Genomic DNA, 21349 nt, shown 5'->3' on the forward strand with positions numbered 1-21349 from the left:
AATTATAATTTATAGTATTGATAAAATAAATGCATTAAAGATTTTCTTTTTATATTTTTAAATGCAGCACATTTTAATATGTAGTTTGTTAATTATTTTAATTAGGTAGGCATAGCTTACCATATCTTTAGGTCGACTACTCGGAAAGTTGTTCCTTCGTTTTATTGTTGCTCGCCAGGACACATGAAATTATTGCACGTCGACGTGCAGCCAATCGGTGTGCGTGTCCTTGCTGCCAGCCACACACACATAGTCAACTCCACACACACAGTGGCACTTGCATGTGCATGTCCTTCGTCATTCATCAACTCTGTATGCGGTTGCGGCTTAGGGGTGGCACAGGCAGAAGGCAGCCTCGTCCTTGCCGACCGCCTCCTTGCACCAAGCGGCTTCTTCCCCAAAAAAAAAACAAAGAACCCGAATCGGGGAAATGTGCAAAATGTTGAAATGCGTCGACCGCTTTTGATTTATCGTCAATTGAGATGAAACATAAAACGCTGCTGCCAATAAAAGTGTTGCGAGCAACGGCGTCGTCGTGTATCCTGCAAAAAGGATAATGCGCAGCGCCTGTTTTAATTGAAAATAAATCTTGTCAATTTACGTCGCGGCCAGACACATCCTGATCCTGCGCTTTCTGTTTGCTTTTATGTCTGATTTTCATTTCTTCTTCCAAATTGTAAATTACTTCCGCATCCCCTTTGTTGAATGTCCTTTTTTCTGGGTGTATTACTGAGTGTTTGTCCAGGACCAAAGGTGTTGCGTACTTGCTACAATTCCTGCCCTTTTTTTATGACACTAGAAAAAAATATACGAATCCGGCGACGAGCATCCGCAACCTTTTCGCCGAGGTCCTTCGGGGTCTTGTCCTTTTTGCAATAACAGAAAAAATCTACATATAAATAAACATTAAAATACTTTGGCGGCTGAATAAAAATTCGGAAGTCTGCTTGAGTTTTGTGCGTATCTCGAAGATTTAATACCTGATATTGATTAATTATATATTAAATATAGTAAATACAACATTTTATGTATTTAAAGTACGAGTTTTACTTTCTAGGAATGTTTTATTTTGGCTATCAGAAAATAGTTATTATTATTTATAGGGTATGCTAAAGAAGAAAACAATTTTTAATAGACATTTTATGTTATACATTTAGGATAGGGGTTATATTAAAAATTGTATGTTTTTCATAATGTTTGTTTACCCTTTCCATATGGATAAAGATTTAATTATTAGGGTTCAAAGTAAAAGAAAAACGGTTTTTATAAATGTCCAAATATTAAAGCTTACTTTTAAGATCCGCTTTGAAGTGACTAACAAAATGTGTGTACCTTAATCTAAAAAAGTTTAAACTTTCACTTACTAAATATTTTTTGTTTTTAATCTTTGAAGAAGTGCTGTCTGTTTGCAAAAGTAAAGTATCTCTTATTCGGTAAAATGGTATTCTTTCTCTCATAAAGAAACGGAAGCATGACAAATTTTGTCCTTTTCTTCCTTTTCTATTATTCTTAAATATATTCCTTGCTATTGTGAATACTACCACTTTAGTTTGTTTATGCGGATTTCGTGAATGGCCGTCCGTAAAAATGGAAATCAAAATTCGCATTTCTTTTCGCTCTTCTTCAATCTAATAAATTCTTGTTGGACAATCTTCGGACACATTAAACCGCTCGGATAGCGACCATTAAAATGTCGTTCCTCTTGTGTTCTCCACTTTGCCACAAATCAAGGCTAAAAATCATTTAAACGATTTTCCCGCACCCCAGGAAAATTGTCACTTTTGATTTGTTTGCCCTTGATATGGGGGCGAACTTTGAATTTATTTCCCCGGGGGCTTCCCTTTTTTTCGGATGATTCGCAGGGTCCTTGCAAGTATCCCATTTGGCGCCGCTTGCATTTCCTTTGGCATTCGGTTTTGGCCAGAATGATTTCATGTGAAGCGGTGATTATTTTCACCTAAAATGCGTTGCTTCCGCCCCCCTCAAGGATCTCCTGCCCGCCAGTTGCAGTTCCTTCGCCAACACACACATACACACACACACACACACACTGTCTTGGCTAACTGGCAGGATATTTATGGGCTTTGAGCGTGTTCCGCCTTTGCCGTGGGCGGTGGTGCACTTTCAGTGTTTTTGCCACTGTCTTTGGCCAGTCGATTCGCTGCCCCTTCCTTATCCCCTCCCCCTCCCATCCCTTCCCTTTCTGCTCCCGCCACACAGTGCCACTTGTATTTATGCCTTCGTCTATAAATCCATGTCTTCGAGGCACTCAAACACACACACACAATCGCTCCGACACACACATGCGCGTCTTCATGTCAAATCGTAGATTTATAATTTTCGGCTGCGTCGCCAATGCAACTCGCAGGCACCGCATAAAAAATCGGAGGAAGCGGAAAGGATATCCTCTCCACCAAATTTTGGGCTAGAAAATACCTAGCAACTGATTGAGAGAAAATACTTTGAATTATTTCAAGCACGAATATCGTAATTTAAAACCATTTAAAAAAGTTGTGTATGATTCCTAAATTAAAATAATTCTAACCCGGCGATAGCTCTAATTATTACTCTTGATTTTAGGTAACTAATGCAAAGGATATTCTTCAATAAAATAATTGTTTTATATTTTTTCGATAATTATGCTTTCAGCAAAAAATAAAGTTTTCCTTTTTTTAAGCTTACAAAATTATTGAGGAAAAGTTTTATTATTCCTATGACGCTTAAGTACAGTTTACATAATATCAAATTAAAATGAATTACAATTAAACCAAGATCAAAATTTTAAAATGCTTGCACATATGCCCTCACTTGTAATAAGAGTTTTCCAATTAAGAGATTACAAAATCCTTTGAGAATATTACTAATGCTCCTATACAAAAGCCGGTGAAAGTACAGACCTCGTTATCTCCCAGTTTTCTCTATCAATTGGTAATGTTCGGAATGATATATACCCCTTTTCGTTCCAGGTTACCGGGTACGACACGGAAACAAACACTCGCTCACATCAGCGGGCAGAAGGACAGAGAAGGAGGATCGCCGGGCCCAAACCAAAAGTGCATTTCAAACTTAGGGTTGCAGTCGCTCCGGTTCTGGGCTGTCGAATTCCATGAATTATGATTTTTGATTGAAGTTGAGTTATTGCAATTCAATTTATTATAAATGCGGTTGCCACGAACCTTGCCATTCCCCGATCCCCCTCCGCCATGCAAGGCGTCGCCTGCTAAGGACATTGAACTATGAGTTCTTGGTGTGGCCGAATTCCTGCCATGTTTGACTCTCCCCCCTTCGCCCCTTTCCCATGGTGTGTGTGCCGTTTTCGACACTTTTGCTAAATTTATTGCCGATTATTTTTACATTTCTTTTTTCAATTTTTTCCTTTTCCACCACCCCTCGGCTGCCAAAGGGGAGGGACTTCGAGGCAGGAAAGTGTTCCTGGTGTCGCGGCAATTATTTTTAACATTTTTGTTGATTTTCCATTGATTATTCGGTGTTCGCTTTGTCGAGGACGATTTTGGCCAACTATGCAAACTTCAGGACGTCTGAATCTGAAGACAATTGAAAGAAGGTTCAATGGTGCATAAAAGCAGCTCAAGGATTGAGAAAGTCCCTCTCAATGTTATGAAGAAACTTTTATATTGAATCTATACAAAACATCATACGGCTAATTATTTTCATTAATCCTTACCTTAAAAAAAAAATATGAACATTTATAAATATTTAAGAAATGGCAAGAATAGACCAAAGTCAAAAGCGACAGAGTCTAATACCTTTTAAATAATATATTTAAAATATATTTTGCCAGAAAAGCATCAGTTTTAAAGGGTCTTAATTAAAATTCATTAGGTTAAGAAGAAAGCAGTTCTGACTTTTGTTTGATCTTTACTTAACGCTTTCGCTCAAGCAAACAGACTTTCAACTCATTTCGAGAGGTCCTTGTTCCTTTTGGCCATCCATTTAGCCCGACAAGCCATTACGTCCTGCATATGCAGCCCATCAGAGATATTAGCTATTGGTGCGCGGCTATTTATATGGCGCATAAATCAGAAACGGGGCCAAATGGCCCGGACACTTTGCGTACGCGCTAACCATGAGTTACTCGCAATTAAGAGAAATATATTAGTCTAGCAGCTGATTTAATTATTTAACGATGAAGTCCAAGTCGCGGGTGGCCACCAAAAGTGGGTCCGAAAGGGGAAAGTGGGAGTGGAAGTGGGAGTGGAAGTGGGCGGGGACCACCAGCAGCCGGGCCGTAAACAACCGAACAGCAGCCGGATCCGCCTCTTCTAAGCGCCGAGACAACCGCATCACAGTCAGACAAAGGCATCACAGTCCTTGGAACGAACGGTCCAGGATGCTGTCCAGGATGCCGGGATGCGGGGTGGACTCGGCTGGACGGGTGGCAGGGTGGCCGGGTGGCGGGGCAGGATTCTGTAATTGCACCAACGCGCATAATTCATATCAAATGACCATTTTAAAATCCTTTTATTTCGGTGCGTCGCCCTGTCTCTGCTCTGTGTGCCATGGCTGCTCATTTTACACAGTAAAAAATATAAGGGGAACAAGAGAGCTGTTTGAAAATATTATTTATTTCTTAGTAGTATAATAATATATTTACTTACTTAACTAAATTCAATGACAGAATGCATTGAAGCAACGATATTATCATTTTTCTTTTGCAGATATATTGTGGTGTTTAAATGAGGTACAATTTTGGGAATTTCAAAGAAGGAAAAATATTGTTTCTTGGGTGGATAAAATTGTAACTGATTTTAAGATAATTAAGTTTAAAAAAATTTATATTTTCAAGTTAACAAATGCCTACTTTTATCCCAGACAGGAAGTAATGTTTATAGCTAAATTTGCTTTCAGTGCACCCCAGCCCCTCAAAATATTTGAAATAATAATTCTTCGAGATAAATTACCCAAAAACAGGTGTGTCAGTGTGTGTGTGTGTGTGCTTCTCTAAATTGCCCTGATGCTGATGCTGGTCCTGTGGATGCTCCTGATGCTCCTCGCCCGCTGCCCCTTCAGCTCCCCTGCTGTCCCCACGCGAGACAATGACACAGAGCCACCACTACAACTACGCCAGGATATCACTCTGCCCAGCCATCTAGCCATTCCGCCGTCCTGCCGTCCTTCCATCCCGCCATCCTTCTGGGCCGTTCTCATTCGGGCTGCTCCTGCTCGGAACCCAATCCGAACCCAAACCCAATCCCAATCCCACTTTGCGCCTCGTCGTGCGCTGGCAGTCGGTCAGTCGATGGCGGATGGGCTTAAGTGCTCGGCTGTTCGCCCTGCTCGCTCTGCTCGTCCTGCGTTTGGCATTTAGCATCAGGAAATTATGCTGACGCTGCCAACTGGCCACGGAGTGGGAAAGGCATGGGAATCGCTCGGCCACTGAGATTGGACCCTGGCAATCAGCGACGTCTGCAGATGTGCATGCCCATGTCCACATCCACATCCATATCCATATCCACGTCCCTCCTATCTGTTCCATCTCCAGTGCCTCCGTCCACTCCATCCCATCCTGATTCACATCCACATCCCTGTGCGGCGCCTGCGCCAGCTCCTCGCTCCTGCGGTGTCCTCATTAAACTCGCACACACACTGCCCCCTCTAATGAGTTCCCCCTTCCCCCTCCCCCTCCCCTCTCCCCGCACGGGGGGCATATGCTGTCGTCCATTTCGGTGGCAGGGCACATCCTAGCCGCGTTCCAGTTGATAGCCAGCACCAGCCACCATCTACCCATTCACCCATCCTCTGTCCACCAGCAAACGGCCAGCAGGTTCCTCCCAGAGTGTCCCGCTCGTCGCTCTCGCAGTGCTGTGTCACACATCTGGGTGCAAATTATGGCACATTTCAAATAGCACGTGCACTGTGAAAAATAAGGGGGATAAATGCCAATTGTCTAGAAAATAATCATAAACAATGTGGGACATTAAAAGACTCATCTAAATTTGGGATCTACTGATCATATTGAGATCGTTAAATAAACTTAAAGATAATAAATATAGAGACAGAATAAAAGCCTATTTTACGCACCAATGATCTAAATTATGAAATTATGCGACTTAAGATATATTATTAAAAAACTAATAAGCTGTAGTAATTTTAAAATGGTTGTGTGCTTGGCAAATTTTGATTGTCTTGACTTCTCTAATAAACAAAATGCACTCCTTTGTTACTTTTTATTTTTTAAACAAATTTAAAGCCGCCCCCAAGTGCGGACTAACAGCTTAAAAAACTTTTTAGACAATTTCAAAACAAAATGTAGCATGTTAAAATATATTAGATTCCTATTTATATGTGCAATTCCCTTGACATAATTAGTAGATTTTCCCGCAGTGCACTGTGCACATAGCGCAGAGCCCTCAAAATCGTGTGGCTGCCAGAAAGAGAGCGCGATAATCGCATAAAAGTTTACATTTATGGTGCTCCAGCAGCCCGGGGGCACTTCTAGGTCCGGATAGGTGCACGGTTCCCCAACCCAGACCACTGTACCCCACAAACCCCATGCAGCCTGCACTCCTGTACATAGGGCACTGATGCAGCTGGCGGAGACTCAGTCACAAACACCTCGGCAGTAAAACATTCGGCTGACGGCGGCACACAAAGTCTGATGCGGACGGACAAACGTACGGACGGACAAACGGACAAGCGGACGGACGGACAGATGTTTGGGAGAAGAGTGTGCGATATATACCCTCGGGTCGGTTCGGGTCGGACCTCTGCCTTTGGAATGGACGGAGGGGTAGATGCGACTGCACCGGCTATGCCACCCAGTTCCCCTCCCCTTTCCCCTCTCCCCGCACCCTTCACCCCTCGCACAAACGAGAACAAAAAGGCGCGAAAATCCATTCGCACATAAAATGCGCCACAGTGTGCATTATTTTAATGTCACTGATAAATCATTTTTATGTCGGTGCTAAATCAAAAGATGGACGAGCAAATGCCGTATTTCAAGCGAGGAGCAGGGAAGAGAGGGGAAGGGAAGTTAAGGGGGAGGGAAAGGGAGGTATCCTGGTGTCACACATGCAGTCGGGAAAAGGTGTTCCACGGCCACGGGTTATGGGCTGTGGGCTATGGGTTTTTGGGTCCACTCCACTCCGCCACTGCATTCGTCCATTAAAATGCGCTCCGGTGTGTCCAAAACACAAGCAGGGCTTCCACTCCGGACTCCCGATTCCCGACTCCAAACTCTGGACTGCAAGGCCCGTCCGTTTATTTATTATTAACACAAAAAAGACCCCGAGGACGAATTGCAGTGCTGCTCCTGCTTTCAGCTCCTGTTTCTGTTCCTGCTCCTGCTGCTGTTCCTGCTCCCAAAACGGAGACTTGGAATGCGCAAACTGCCTGAGTGGCTGCCGCCTGCTCATAATTCGTTGTCCTCATCGGAGTGGAGCTCGCCACTGCAGAAATTCATCTGTTTGCGGTTCAAACACGTGCCGTGGCCAGAAATAATGTGCACCGGAATCTGCCCGGACTAATGGCCGCACAACACGGTATTTGACTTAGGCCCAGTCTCTTCCAGCCACTCGGTTGGAGTATCCAACTTGGAGCAGACTCCTAAAAGTATGCTAAGCAAACTGGAGTTGCAGCCAAGCCGGGAATTCTGTTAGATGTTCCATTGAGGTAACGCTCAAACAAATATTCGGAGATAATATTGATATAATATAATATTACAGTGGGTAGAAGAGTGTAGAACATATAAAATAGGTTTTGATATTTTTTTCTTTCTTTTTAATTTATACTTACTTTTGGAAGTTCTTTTAATGAATTGATGTATATTATTTTTGTGAAATAAAGTCCCAATAAAACCAAAATTATTTAAGAGCAATGATAAAATATATATAACAGCCAAATAATATATAACTTAACAAAATATCATGATACCTCTGGTTTAGTTGTCAAAGTTCGGTAGGCTTGTCATTAAACTGATTTCGTTCCTGAATCTTTTCCCAAATCGTTGCAGGCGTTTTTCCAAGTTATTTCTCCAGAGAGCCCATAAGTTCCAAATTATTTTCCCTATGTAAGTATGTTTTAACCTTTAAAGCCAGAAACAATAAGTATTTGCACAGTTGCAGTCAACATGTTTCGCACACTGTCCATTGAGCCGACAAGAATCGAGGATCGATCCAAGGAGGAGGTCCGTGCCAATTTGGTGGTCTTCGTAGTCACCTGTGCCCTCATCCGATTTATTCCGATCTTCGTAAGGAAAATAGCTTCCTAGTTATCTTAAATGCGACAACTTGAGTAGTTGTTTTCCTCTTAAAAGCTACTTGGATAATAATTACAATAAGAATAAGTTATGCGGACTATTAATAAATAGGATCCCAAAATTTTAACTTATTTAACAGTGTTTTAATTAATACATATGTATGTATATTTGAAGTGCTAGCAATTAAAACAATCGTTAACGTGTTTTAAATATATTGATATAAACAAAACTGAGGTGGTACATATTTTATTACTAAAAAAAAAAATATACTAGAAGTACTATATATAATATTAAATATATATGAACAAGTTTTGTGTGTTTTGATCACAAATAAGTTTTGGTTTTTAGGATCTAAAATATCTTTGTTCTGTTTAAATAAATTATTTTTATAACACCATTAGTCGACTATTAAGCAAACAATACCGCCAATTCCTTAACTCAACTTTCGATTGCATAACAAGTAGCACCAAGGATCACTTACCGCTATCAATTCAGCGAAATTATACAATTGAGCTGAGGAATCTCCCTCCGACAGGCGATTAACTTCCACTTGACTGTGATTCGAGTGAGCTCCAAGGACTGGAGGACCTGACCTCCTGTTTGCCCAGCGGCTTCGACACCTTCATTCCTGCCGCCGTGACAAGGGGAATATAAATCAAATAAACAAACCTCATTAGCATATTATCAGCATCAAATTGTGACGCTGGCCGTCATCTTAAGTTCAAGTGAGAAATCTGTCACGAGGCATTAAATCGTCTGCTGTGGCAGCCCCCAAAAGCCGCAAGGATAACGGGACGAGGGTGGGAGGAGAGGAGCAAGGGGTGGGTGGGTACTTTGGGGGCGGGGCTGAAGGATTTCCCGGAATCCGGCACACATAATTATGCGTGTAAACAAGCCGATGATAGTGCGCTGACGTGTGACGATGAAGGTGACGTTGACTGCCGACGACGCATTGCCCAAAAGGGTTAACTGCCGACTTACCTATCCATATATCCACATAGCCACCCCTTTGCGGAGCACTCGGCTCAACTAGTGGAAAACAAATTGCCGAAATTCCTCAAGGACCTCAGCTCAGCTAGTTGTAGTTGCCCGCTGCCGGCTGCTGATTTATTCGCGTTGTGCTGGCAACAATTAGAAAAGTTACCGCAGGATGTGCGCACACAACGCCCGAGAAGATGTGTCTGCTCCTGTCAGGACTCAGGGCTCACGACTCAGGACTCAGGACTCAGGACTCAGGACTCGGGACTCAGTCTCCATCTCCATTGCGAAGTGTATCCTGGCTCACCGTTCTGGGCCGCTGGCGCTGTGCGTTTTAATTTGACGAAAGACTGATGACATCTCATTAATATTCATTGCCGCTGCTGCAAGGCGCTGCTGGGATTTTGCGGCCATACATCCTGTTTATGCCGGAGTTTATTCATTGCCCCCGTCCTGTTGTGTAGTCCTGTTGTGTAGTCGAGGTCCCAGCCCCGAGATGGTTGCGTCGTCGCCGGCTTGTTGGATGCCTTGACGTCCTGATTCTAATGAGGCGTTAAATGCTCATTTTTTCTTTGAGCCCCGAAAGGGTGAATAAGTTAAGTTGCTGACTAGGTGAGTTATTGAGCAGGAATCTCAGCGAGCGAGTTGGTTTTTGGATGGGGAAGACTTATTGAAGGGAATCTAAGGATGTTTCGTGATGTGTCTGTTAACAAGGAAATTTTAACGATCAAATGTGGGTTAATTGGAGCGTCTTTATTTGTCTATAAGTACTTGAATTTAAAACTTGAATGAATGAATATTATAATATTATATAATATATTTTATTTATTATATGTGGCCCAGTGACGGATTCTAAATTGATATATAATATTATTCTGCCCCGGTCTGATTAACAAAATACTCCTTCAATAATATTAAGTCAACATATGTAAGCTACCCTTCGAAATATTTATTTATTTATTTATTTCGAAATAATGATAACCTATTTATGTATATTTGTCGATCAAGTTTTGAGAAGCATGATCCATTCCGCTTTTTATGTACGCAATAATATGAATTGTATTTTTTGTTGCAGTTTGAATGTTCTGTATAATTGAAAGTATTACATGTATGTCCCCTTCTCCATCGTTAATTCCTTTTGATGTATGCTCAGTATAATAAAATAAATAAATAACTAGGTACACCGACTGATTGCAATTCCTGGGGTAACAAGTCCTGACAACGCTACTGGGCCAGTTCGTCCGCTTGATCCTTAATAACCAGTAAACAAGACGGCTGTTAAAGCGCTGGATCAGTGCCTGGCCTCCGAGTCAGCGTGGTTTTCGCCTGCTTCCGGAGGCAAGCCACTTACGGATTGGGGATTGCAAGCGGAAAGGATTTCCCGTTGGGTCAGGCGTGGGACCAGCACCACACACTTCTTTCCGCAAGTCGACTTGGCCTGGAGCTCTCTATCCCTGATCCTCTTTTGGGTTCTGGTTGTGGGCGGCATTGTGGTCAGCTGATCCTCCTTTTACTTTTAATCGGTTTTCTGGCTTTTTAATATGTATGTATTAACCGACTGGGTAGTTGAAACGATTACTCGTCCAGCGCCGCCTGATTTTGTTACAGCAAAATAGATATAAATTTTACAAACATAGTGTTTCGCTTCTTAGAGTTCTAATAATGACCAGACTCCTGTGACCGCTTCGCTGGTCAACACAATTTAACAACATTGACTATTATTTTGCAAAATTTTTCAAATATATGAAAGTATAGAGAGATGGTGATTTAACACTTTTCCAGTTTGACTTTGATGCCAATGATCTTCATGTGCTCATTCTCCTTATATATGTATTTTGTCTTTCATCGCTTAAGTTTTGTGAATACACTTGTTGCTGGCTTGGATGTCTTGTGCGGCGGCCAATGTTTGCACTTCGTCCTCTAAGCATTTTGGACTACGGACAGAGTGGTGAATTTATCCTCAAATGCATGATCTGCATAATTTTCTCAGTTCAACTTACCAAAAAAATAAAAATGAATGCCACATGAAATTAACTGAGCAGAGAACACTGCATAATATGTGAAAAAACTTAGTTCACTTAGAAATGATAAATGAAAACCACAAAAATTGAGTTAAAACAAGAAAGGAAGCTAGCTTCGGCAAGCCGAAGCTTATATACCCTTGCAGTCATCAAACATGTCGAACAAAATACATAAAGACTAACAACATCGAAGCTATGACGACTTTTCTATTAATTTTCCATATTTTCGACTATTGTTCATATGGCAGCTATATGATATAGTAAATATAGTAATATAGCAAATATCGATTTTTATGAATTTTTATTTCTCGGTTAAAGGGTAGTTCATAAAGTCGATGTTGTAAAAATCATGCTCGTGGAATAAAAAACAACAACGTTATGATTATTTTGCCATTATTTCTATATATATTTTTTTATCTTTCCTATGGCAGCTAAATGATAGAGTTATCCGATTTTGATCAAATTTAATCCAAAATTCAATAGTATTTAGAAAACGCCATCTGGAAGAAATTAAGTCAATTCGATGAAAAACAACGGCGTAATAATTTTTTTCCTTTATTTTTTTGACCTCTTGTATGGGAGCTATCCGATATAGTCGGCCGATCCGGCTCGTTCCGACTTATATACTGCGTGCAATAACTACACAACTTTTCGAAAATAATGTAGCTTTCTATCGGTGAAAGAATATTTTAAATCGGACCAGTTGTTCCGGAGCCTATTCGTTACAAACAAACTACAATACCTCTTTATAATATTATATTAGTATAGATATATATTATTGATAAGCTTTTCCTTTTAATTATATTCTGCGAATGAATTTAATAATGAATCACAATGTCTCTCATGTCTACTGTTTAGTTTTGCTAACTATAATCTCTACTTCAACCTGAATCCACCTAGTAAAAATTCTCCTCCTCCGAAACCACCGCTACCACTAAGTATCAACATCTTAACGATCCTGTCGTACCCTCTACATAAAATGTATTTAACATATTTAAATTGCAACCGTCGTTATCCACTTTTGTGTGGCAGTTTACGGTCCAGCCCCACACGACCATAAGTATTTCAAATTAACGGCGACACTTCAAAATAATTATGAAGCAAATGGCACCCGGAATGAAGAGGACTTTCGCCGGAAAAGGAACCGGATGTTTTGTTTCGCTGTGTGTGTGGGTGTTTGTGTGTGTGTGTGTGCTTACCTCTGGCACTTTTAAGATGCTGCCGTGACATATTTATGAAGTTCAATTATCATAAAATGCAAATGAAATCGTCATGGCCCAGAAAACGTCAACCTGAGCGGCCTTAGGGGAGGTCCTTCCCCCCTCCAAAATGTCCTTACCTCCAATAAAACAAACCGAAGAGACGCCTAACCCCAGACCTCGAGACATGGCCAAAATTAAGCAATTTACTTGCGATATCCGCCAGCGGAGAGGCCGCCCCTTTGACCCGCCAATGAGTTGGGAGTGGGGGCGTGGCACTGGGCGCGAGAAGACAACAATGTCAGTGTCAGGACGAGACATCTTCCTGGGGATCGGGGTTCTACTTCAGCGGAATTTTATCTGTTGGCGGGCGCTATTAAAAGAAATTACGCTCAAAACTAAATTGCGGACCGGGCTGAGGAAAAGGTGAGCGGAGGTAACCAGGAGGCAATGAGTGCACTTAGGGAAATAACCAAGAAAAGGTATAAAATATTTTACCGTAATTATTTTTATACATTATCTCCTTTGTATCTGTTTAACAGCTGGCATAAATGTAGGAAAAATATAAAAATTAATTTAAAGCTCATTATTTCAACACAAATAAAATTTAGCAAAAAATGTACATATTTACAAAGAAAAAATAATAAAATAAATAAATAAATAATAAATTAAAATAAAGATATGGTTTCGATCTGGGCTGTAGTGAATGCTCTGCACATTTCATTTCAATTGCAAACATTGTTTGTATTTTTCGCAGTGTACTTTTGGGGCGGACAGGAGTGGCGTCTGGGGGGCACCTCCTCCAGCAGTGAAATGAGAAACGATTATGTTTGGGCCGCGACCCGGGCATAAAGAAATGCCAAAGAACAAGAGGAAAACTTTTTAACTTGTTTGCCATGTTGCTATTTACAAGTCCTGTGGGACATCCCCTCCCCCTTCCCCCTCCTCCCTTCAACCTCCCTCCCCCTTTTGGGCCACCAGGTAACTCCATTGCCGCATTGCGCTGATGTTTGCGTTTTTCGCGCTGCTTTCTTTGTTTGCGGCAACGGCGTTTGTCTCTCGATTTGGATTCGTCTGCTTCTCGTCTCTCAACTTGTCGCCTTTTTGTTTGGATTCTCGAGTTGCCCTAATACGTTTCCGTTAGTTTTGGGGGACTTCTAGTGGGCTGGGTGGTTTTTGGGTGGTTTTGTAGCAGGTCGGCCAAGCGTTATGGTAATTTAGTGGCGCAATTTTGTGGAAATTGATGCTGTTGCTCCAAGCGTTTTGACCAGGGGCTGAGGGAATTGTCTGTGTCTAATTTTTATCCCGGCCAACCTGCACTTCGATTCTCATTTAAATGTACAAAGGATGGTCTCTATTATTTCATTTTAAGGGAAGTACATTTGATTTGACATCATTTGCATGCTGATAGCATTTGTCTTGAACAGATTTATCCAACCATTTTCCATCGGCGAACTTTTATGTCTATCTATTTTTAATACGTAATTATAAATTATTCAAAAAAAAAAAAAAAAAATAATAATCTGAATGTGAAAGTTAAAAGAATCGAATAGACTGAAAATATTTTGACTGCCAGACATATGTTAAAAATTACTACGGCTCGGAAATTTATTGAAAAACAGCGATGTTATTGTTAGTGACTTCGATGATCTTCCAGTTACATATAAGTAAAACAATGTCTTCACATAAAACTGCAAAGTTATATTGCAGTTTTTAACGAACTATAAAAACTCATCTTTTAATGAATTTACTTTAAAGTTTAAACTACATACATATGTACCTATGTGTTGGTCGACTTAACGATATGCATTTTCAGTATGACCTTTTAAACGCTTTTATTACGTGCAGTTCTATTCTGTAAGAGTGACAACCCTGTGTGTCATCGAGCTTCGATAACAAATAAAAATGTGTTTTTGTCAATATCAAGAGTTGTGCCTAGTTCATTGTTAAATTAAGCGTGTTATTCAGGAATCAGAGAAGTTTAACTTTAAAAGGCTGTAAACACAAGATTGGAATTGCTCGAATATATTTGGAAGGTAAGATACTTATTTCGAACCTAATTTGAAAATTAATATCTTGATTTTTCTTTGGAAAAAACACATACATACATACATATGCATTCAAAGAAAATAAGCACATGACAGTCGAGAGTTTGCATGCATTTACAAATTGAATCTATTTTTTTATTATTGAAACCATTTATTTATTAAATTATAAACCCATTCAACTCAACAATACTTTCCGTAAATCAAAGATGGGGGAAGATGCGGATTTTCCCAAAACAAATAATAAAAACAATTCCAGTAACAACTTTTCGACATCCGAGGAAAAAGCAAGTAAAATCTTTATAGGTAAGAAGTTAAAGATATAGAAAACGCATTTGACTGTTTTAACACACTTATTTAAAGATAGCGACACCTGCAGTGATCCTTTAATGAACCAGTCAAAAAACACATGGGGTTTGTATACCTTTGTCTTTGTTTAATCTTTTAATAACTAAACTAGAACATTTTGAGCAGTGTGCCAACGGAAGTCTTACTACATTCTTCGCCCCAAACGAGTTTTAATAGCTTGACGGAACTCGGTAAGCTTTAATTTATTTAATGGCAAAATTGTCAACCTAATATCTTTTAAATAAACACATTTTGTGTTTTGTAGGTAAAGGGAGTTCTAGAAAAACAGATTGCACTCTTTCCATTAAGAATGAAAATGCAAAGAAGACCACGATAAAAACAACACTTTCTAATGAAGATTTAATTAAAAAATGCGATACTTCCGAATCAGAAGATAAGGATACTACCTTAGAAAGCGAAACCGATCCTAATGAAGTATTTTGCTCCACTTTACGGAACCCAGAAGAAGAAATTTCTATGTTTTCAGCAGATGAGTCTCTAATAAGAAGTCAGAATTGCCAAGAAACAATTGGTTCTTCAAACGGAGTTAGTTATCAAAACGAAATGAAAAATACTAAAACTAACTCCGACGAAATTAAGGAATTTGAAAATGCAATTCCGTTTAAAAACAGGGACTCATATCCGTCAGGGAAAATATTAGAAGAAGAAGATAAGGACTCAAAGGTACCGAACGATATCACGTTGGAACACCATCAGGACGAAGTTCTATCTGATCACGGGGGTTTAGACCTGAATCAAGGCATTATTTCCAAAAATACTCTGAAAAAACAGGTGAAGCCATTGGTGGAGTACGATTTAAGTAACATTTCCGAAGACACCACTTTAGAAGCGCACTATCTTTTAGGCGTATCTGATCATACAAGTATAACATCTTCGAAAAAGAATCATAAAGAGTTCACAACAACCAGTAAGAAACCATTGGTGGAATACGAAATCAGCAATCCACTAAATTTTAGTAGGTTATCAGAGGATATCAGTTGGGAACAACGATCAAATGTGATTCAATCTAATTTGGAGGCCGGTGAGAATCTGGACAAGGAAGCCGATACTACCCCAATTGATAATTTAGAACCTGAGATCAGTAAGGTAGCAACTCAAGTTCAAACCACACAATATATCAAAAGTAACTCTCAAGATTCTATTGGAAATGATAAATTTGTGCTGCAGAAAGATGAAGTTAGATTGACACAAAACCACATTAGATCTGCTGTAAAACTCAAGGATGGTAAAGTACTTGGCGAGCATAATGATATGCCAAATAATTTGACAAAATTGGAGGAAAACACCGATAATAACACGGTAGAGGAAGACGAAGATAATCTTCTGGAGTCCGGGGAGTTATCCGAGGATACCACTTCCGAGGCTCAAATTGGTCCAATTGTAGCTGCCGAAAAGGTGTCAGATCTAGAAGATGGGGAAGTATTTTGTGATGAAGAGGATGTTCCAATTAATCTGCCACTAGAAGAGAAAAGTGGTATGCCGATCTGTCGTTATCACATCCGTAAAACCTGTTTTTATGGAAGCAAATGTCGGTTCCGTCATCCCGAGCCCTCCGACAAGGGTAACTATGTGATGTTCGAAAAGAAGGTCCTGCCAGTGGCTACTGCACCGATTCCCCCAGGTGAGTTTTCTGAGTCATCAGAATAAACCAACTTTACTTTGAAAGTTTTTTGTAAAAAGCTAATACCCATAGTTATTTACAACATATGTTATATATATATATATACATTAGTATTTTAAAACTTATTTTAACCAGATAACTAATCCAATGTTTTTGTTCTCCTCAACAATCAATGAAGTTTGGCCAGGGGTCTTCGAGCCCTTTGCGGACGGCTACAAAATGCCTGTAACAAGTAACATATCTTGGCAGCCAAGAAGTCCTTTGCCTTCACCGCATGGCCTGAACGACATGGACGTCGATCCCTATTACGTGCAAGAACAGCCGGAGGTTAAGGAGCGCGTTCCTCTGCTGCCAACCCCAACATTCGAAGAGCTGTTATATAACTATCAGGAACCAAGACCGATAACGTGGAAAAGACGACTGGACAGCAACTCGCATTCCACAACGCCGCAGGAGTCGCCGTTGAGTAACAGTTCCATTGAGGATTCACCACCCAGGAGCTACAATCGTAGTCGTTCGCATATCCGGGAAAGAAGGGCCTCTCCTTGTTCGATCCGCAAACCCTACGCCAAACGTCACCATTCACCAAGTCCTCCATGGCATTGCGCCACCAGGAATCGCGGACCCCGAACTCCATCTCGCAGTCCTGAAAGGCTTGTCTCAATCATCAGGCAACCAGAACCAAAGCGAGCTCGTTTCAGCCCAAGTTCTTCAAGCTCTAGTGACTCCTACGACTCATCCAGCTATCAATCCAGCACGGAAAGCTCCGACGAATACTCCTCCTCCTCCTCGGAATCTGATGCCAGCTATAGGAAAACTGGAAATACAAGTAAATTCTCATCGAGAACCCCGGCTAAAACGACATCAAGAAATATTGGAAGAACATCAACGCCCTCATCGAAATGTCTTGAAACACCATCCTCTTCCAAATCTGCAAATCGAAAACAAACGGACACACGACCTTCCTCAAAGTCGTCGATGAGAACTCCAGCCAGGAATCCCCCAAAAGTGAATCCGAATGCCCCAAGGAAACCTAACAAGCCAGAAAGTTCATACAGTGTTCAGAAGAAACAATCTCGCCAGGAATATTTGCTAATGGAACTTCTGCGCGTGGAGAAACAAATTGCCAGAAAGGAAAAGTACCTCAAGGATCTCAAAGGCAAATAATATGAGTTTGGAACGTAATTATATAACATGTTACTTCTCCTTATAATAATTAATTTTTTTTAACTTCTCATTTTCTTATCTTGTAACAACCCATTTAAAGTAAATTTAATTAGTATTACTAATTGGAAGTCAAACAACTTAAGGCTGTTATGATTTAAAAAGTCTAACAATACTGCAATCGAACATAATTCTGAGCAAACAAAGGTTTCAACGTTGCTCTAATCAAAAGCTAAAGGCCCATAAGCCAAGTGGGATTGATAAATTCAGGCCGTGTAAACACCCATGTTCCGATCTGGGGAGCAGGCAAACAGCCAGGTGGCAGAGGCGACGTGTCCATAAACCACGACGACCACGCCCAACGGAATGCAGTTGGAGTCTGGATGCATCTGCTGCTCCCAAGTGGGTGAATGTGTGTGTGGGTGTGTATGCGTAGTCCCTGCTAATATCCTTGTTAATATTATTAAACATTATTTATGGATTTGTTTAATTTGTATTTAGTAACGCTTCGCCCGGCAACTCCGACTACGTGACTCCCAACTCCGTCCTCCGGGGGAAAACTTAAGATCTGCGGTCGTCTGGCTTGCCTTCGCCGCCTGCTCTGCCAGCTGAGCCAAATGTCCGCCACATCCTGCCCCCAATCCCCTCCCCTTACCCACCTCCTTACCCCCTTTTGAACCGGCTTCGTCGTCGCCCTGGTGGAACAATTACATGGGTTTGCCTAATGAATTTATCTGCTCATCAGCATCTCCACAGAGTTGCATGCGTGGCCATGGCCTGTGAACCGCCCAGGATGTGAGTGGGCTGGCTGGGATTCTCGGGTTAGATGGGTTGGATGGGCTGGATGGGCGGGTGTTGGCATCACAGTAAATATTATGTAGATTTCCTAACACGAATTATGTTCATTTGCCGCCGTTCTGCGTGTTGTTATTCCACAGTGGAAGATCTTGCTTGGGCGTAAAGTTTGTAAAAACAACCGCAAGCAAAATGATTCAAAGACTAGTCCAGAAAATGTTAGAGATGGTTTTAAGAAATACATATATTCTAGTTCCTTAAAAAATAACCCTAACTAAAGGAGGCTTAAACGTATATTTAATTTTAATTTTAAGCTTGTGATTACTTGCTGATATCAATTAATTTTAAAAACATGAAAGAAAATTGGCCAGTTAAAAAATGTAGTATCCATTTGTTTAAAGGAGTGTTAAAAAATGTTTGTGCTCTAAAGAGTAGAAAAAGTTTATATAGTTTTAAAACAAAAATATCAAATATTTACTGTAAACGTATATCGTAATAAAATGTAACAACGTAATAAAATGTTAAAATCAGTTTTGTGTTGACCAACTTGGAAACTGGTTTTTCCAAAAGTTGGTTCATCTCTAGTGAAAACCAACACATTTTACTTTGATTGGGGAACCATTTTATTAGCAACTTAATCGTGATTTGTTGCTTCGTCCTGTTTGGCTCTGGCAAACGGATAAATTTATGGATTAAGTTTGCATATGATGGTCATTAATATGAAGTTGTTACCAAAGGGGAAAGGCAGAAGGACGGATTCGGGAAATGTTTAGAGTACATCACTGGTTGCAAACGAGACCATGTAAATATTCTCTAAGTTACTCATCGGATTTGCTGCTTAACTCTTCTTTCAGCAACACAATTTCGTCATTCAGATAATGGGAAATGACGAACAGCGCAATTATCAGCAGTTGGACGAACACCATCTGTAAATTATGCTAAATGATTTAAAAACACTTATTTTGGTTAGCAAAACTCACCACACTGACGTAACTGATATTAAACGGAATGAACGAGTCAAATTTTAAATAAAAAGCTCTTTTGAGAACGGACTTTATATCTTTGGCCAGGGGTCGCAATTTCTTTGACAAAGAATTCCTCTGGGAGAGCATGATATCTAGTAATCTAGTGAAACTTTCCCGCTGGAAATGGTTAATATTAGCTTGAATTTGTGAATAGTTAAATGTTATTTTGTATTTTACCTCTCTTTCCATCATAATCATAACGAACATCAGGCAGATGTAATCACTTGCAATACAGGCATAAATGGATGCATTTGCCGCATAGAAGATTCTTCGCTTTCGATCTTCGAAGATTACGTTCCAAGTACTCCAGTAATACGTAAAGGAATATATCCCTCCCAGTAGGCAATTTCCATTCATGGCAAACAGGAATACCAAAGAATGCTGCAGTGACTGGAAAAAGTATCGAAAATTGGCTGCCAGAACCTCTAATTTTCTTTTCAGGCTCTCCAAATTTTCCAAGCTTGAGCTTTTCGTAGAGATTGTAAATGAAGTGGAGGCGGTATTCGGTTCTTCGGTTGCCAGATTCGCTCTTAACTCTTCCTCCACACTTTTTTTGAGTTCCTTTAGTTGTCCGCGACTTAACCAGGCCAAAACTATGTAAAGTCGCACAGATCCAGCTAAAACCAGATGGGGAAGAAATAAAGCCAGTCCAATCATTGCATCTTGCAAAGGAGGCAACTCGAACTTCATTTCATACGCAATGTATAGCATAAAAACGAATAGAATGGCAAAAGTTGAACCCAGCAGAACGTAGGCTATGACCTCATCTTTTTTAAATGCATGATCTCTCGATGGTAGAGATTCCACCAGGGAGTTAATTGCACCGATGGATTTTACCGACGAAAAGACGGCATACGCAAAGGCCTTTGCTCCCAGATAAAGTTGAATCCTGGTTAATTCATATAGAAATGGTGACACATTGTTCAGAACATTCAGAAGCGATGACGAGCCATCGAAATGTTGGGAGAAGCATCCCGCGTATATAACACCCAGCACAAAGATATAGACAACTCCGGGCAGGGACAATCGGAACCTCTGCGCCTTCTTCTCAAACCAATACATCTGATAGGCCGTGAGTAAAAGCACAACATTTGTGATCCTCAAAACACGCGAGTTATCCATTAAAGTACTTTTTGTTTTGGAGCTACCACTTCGACCACCGAAATAAAACTGATGATTTTGACAATGGCCAGCAGAGCTTGGCAATAAATCGATTACAGATCTTATCTGGCCATCGAAACGTGACGAGAGCTGTGTGAATTAGCGCAAATCCGCTCGAAACAAAATTAGGTATATATTTTATATACATACTAGATTTTATATTCCAAAACGTCAGTTTTTTTAACAGAGAGATTTAAACGTTAAATGTAATGACCAGAACGAGAAGCTAGTTAAAAAGTAAAGTTGGTGATATAATAATAACTCCACGCTTTTTAAAATAACTTCTAATAGTATGCAAGTTTTAAAGGTTAAATAATAAAAAAAGGAAAACGTTCATAAAATGTTTTTTACTGGAAATTTATTTCAAACGAAAAAAGTTCGGAAGATGAAAGAAAATATTTTTCGAAATCTCAAACAGAAGTGGGTAGCAAACAATGAAACACCCCACTCTTTTATAAATGTCAACATCTAATTATAAAGAAATCCGAAAGAAAACTAAGCCCCCCAAATTTGAAAAGCAAACTTTGAAATCACGTATGTAGGTTCTGACTTATAACCAGTAAATTCTTAACTGGCGGCGTCTTTAAAGATCCAAATCTCCGCTCCTAATTTCGTGGCTAATTAAAATGTTGATCTCCGCTCAAAACCTGAAGCGTTAACAGCACCCAGAGTCAACAGCGAGATCTGATTCTGGAAAACTGGAGCACACCCCCTCCATCCACATCCACACTCCACATGTGGGAGTGTGTCAAC

At 40.3% G+C, this 21349-nt stretch overlaps 3 protein-coding genes across 5 annotated transcripts; 2 read left to right on the top strand and 1 right to left on the bottom strand.

Annotated features, from left to right (window-relative positions):
- Positions 1-7909: 7909 nt before the first annotated feature.
- Positions 7910-8349, top strand: LOC108094365. 2 transcript variants are annotated; one of them, XM_017194906.1, is made up of 2 exons: positions 7910-8029; positions 8079-8349. In XM_017194906.1, the coding sequence occupies exon 2, from the start codon at positions 8090-8092 to the stop codon at positions 8228-8230; it is 141 nt and encodes a 46-aa protein (XP_017050395.1). In that variant the 5' UTR covers positions 7910-8029; positions 8079-8089; the 3' UTR covers positions 8231-8349. The 2 variants fall into 2 exon arrangements, with proteins under 2 accessions (XP_017050395.1, XP_017050396.1); XM_017194907.1 differs by having other exon boundaries at positions 8085-8349.
- A 7024-nt stretch (positions 8350-15373) lies between these two features.
- On the top strand, positions 15374-17752 carry LOC108094354 (zinc finger CCCH domain-containing protein 18). The gene is made up of 2 exons (XM_017194894.2): positions 15374-16451; positions 16630-17752. Exons 1-2 carry the CDS (start codon positions 15374-15376, stop codon positions 17616-17618), a joined length of 2067 nt encoding a protein of 688 aa, XP_017050383.2. The 3' UTR covers positions 17619-17752.
- A 1261-nt stretch (positions 17753-19013) lies between these two features.
- On the bottom strand, positions 19014-20739 carry LOC108094362. 2 transcript variants are annotated; one of them, XR_001771544.1, is made up of 4 exons: positions 19613-20739; positions 19391-19552; positions 19143-19336; positions 19014-19078 (listed from the first exon to the last, which is right to left on the bottom strand). XR_001771544.1 is itself a non-coding variant. In XM_017194902.1 (3 exons), the coding sequence occupies exons 1-3, from the start codon at positions 20555-20557 to the stop codon at positions 19229-19231; spliced, it is 1215 nt and encodes a 404-aa protein (XP_017050391.1). In that variant the 5' UTR covers positions 20558-20739; the 3' UTR covers positions 19016-19228. The 2 variants fall into 2 exon arrangements, 1 of the variants encoding a protein (XP_017050391.1); XM_017194902.1 differs by having other exon boundaries at positions 19016-19336.
- Between the last annotated feature and the right edge of the window lie 610 nt (positions 20740-21349).

Source organism: Drosophila ficusphila, unplaced genomic scaffold (assembly GCF_018152265.1).
Source record: "Drosophila ficusphila isolate 14025-0441.05 unplaced genomic scaffold, ASM1815226v1 contig_607, whole genome shotgun sequence".
NCBI lineage: Eukaryota > Metazoa > Arthropoda > Insecta > Diptera > Drosophilidae > Drosophila > Drosophila ficusphila.

Bases quoted from the DNA above. Each gene is read 5' to 3' on its own strand.
- LOC108094365 (XM_017194906.1), top strand. From the start codon at position 8,090: ATGTTTCGCACACTGTCCATTGAGCCGACAAGAATCGAGGATCGATCC.
- LOC108094362 (XM_017194902.1), bottom strand. From the start codon at position 20,557: ATGGATAACTCGCGTGTTTTGAGGATCACAAATGTTGTGCTTTTACTC. The intron at 19,553-19,612 runs GTAAAATACAAA...AACCATTTCCAG, and splicing joins TGATTATGATGGAAAGAGAG to CGGGAAAGTTTCACTAGATT. The intron at 19,337-19,390 runs GTGAGTTTTGCT...CATAATTTACAG, and splicing joins ATATCAGTTACGTCAGTGTG to ATGGTGTTCGTCCAACTGCT.
- LOC108094354 (XM_017194894.2), top strand. From the start codon at position 15,374: ATGAAAAATACTAAAACTAACTCCGACGAAATTAAGGAATTTGAAAAT. The intron at 16,452-16,629 runs GTGAGTTTTCTG...CAATCAATGAAG, and splicing joins TACTGCACCGATTCCCCCAG to TTTGGCCAGGGGTCTTCGAG.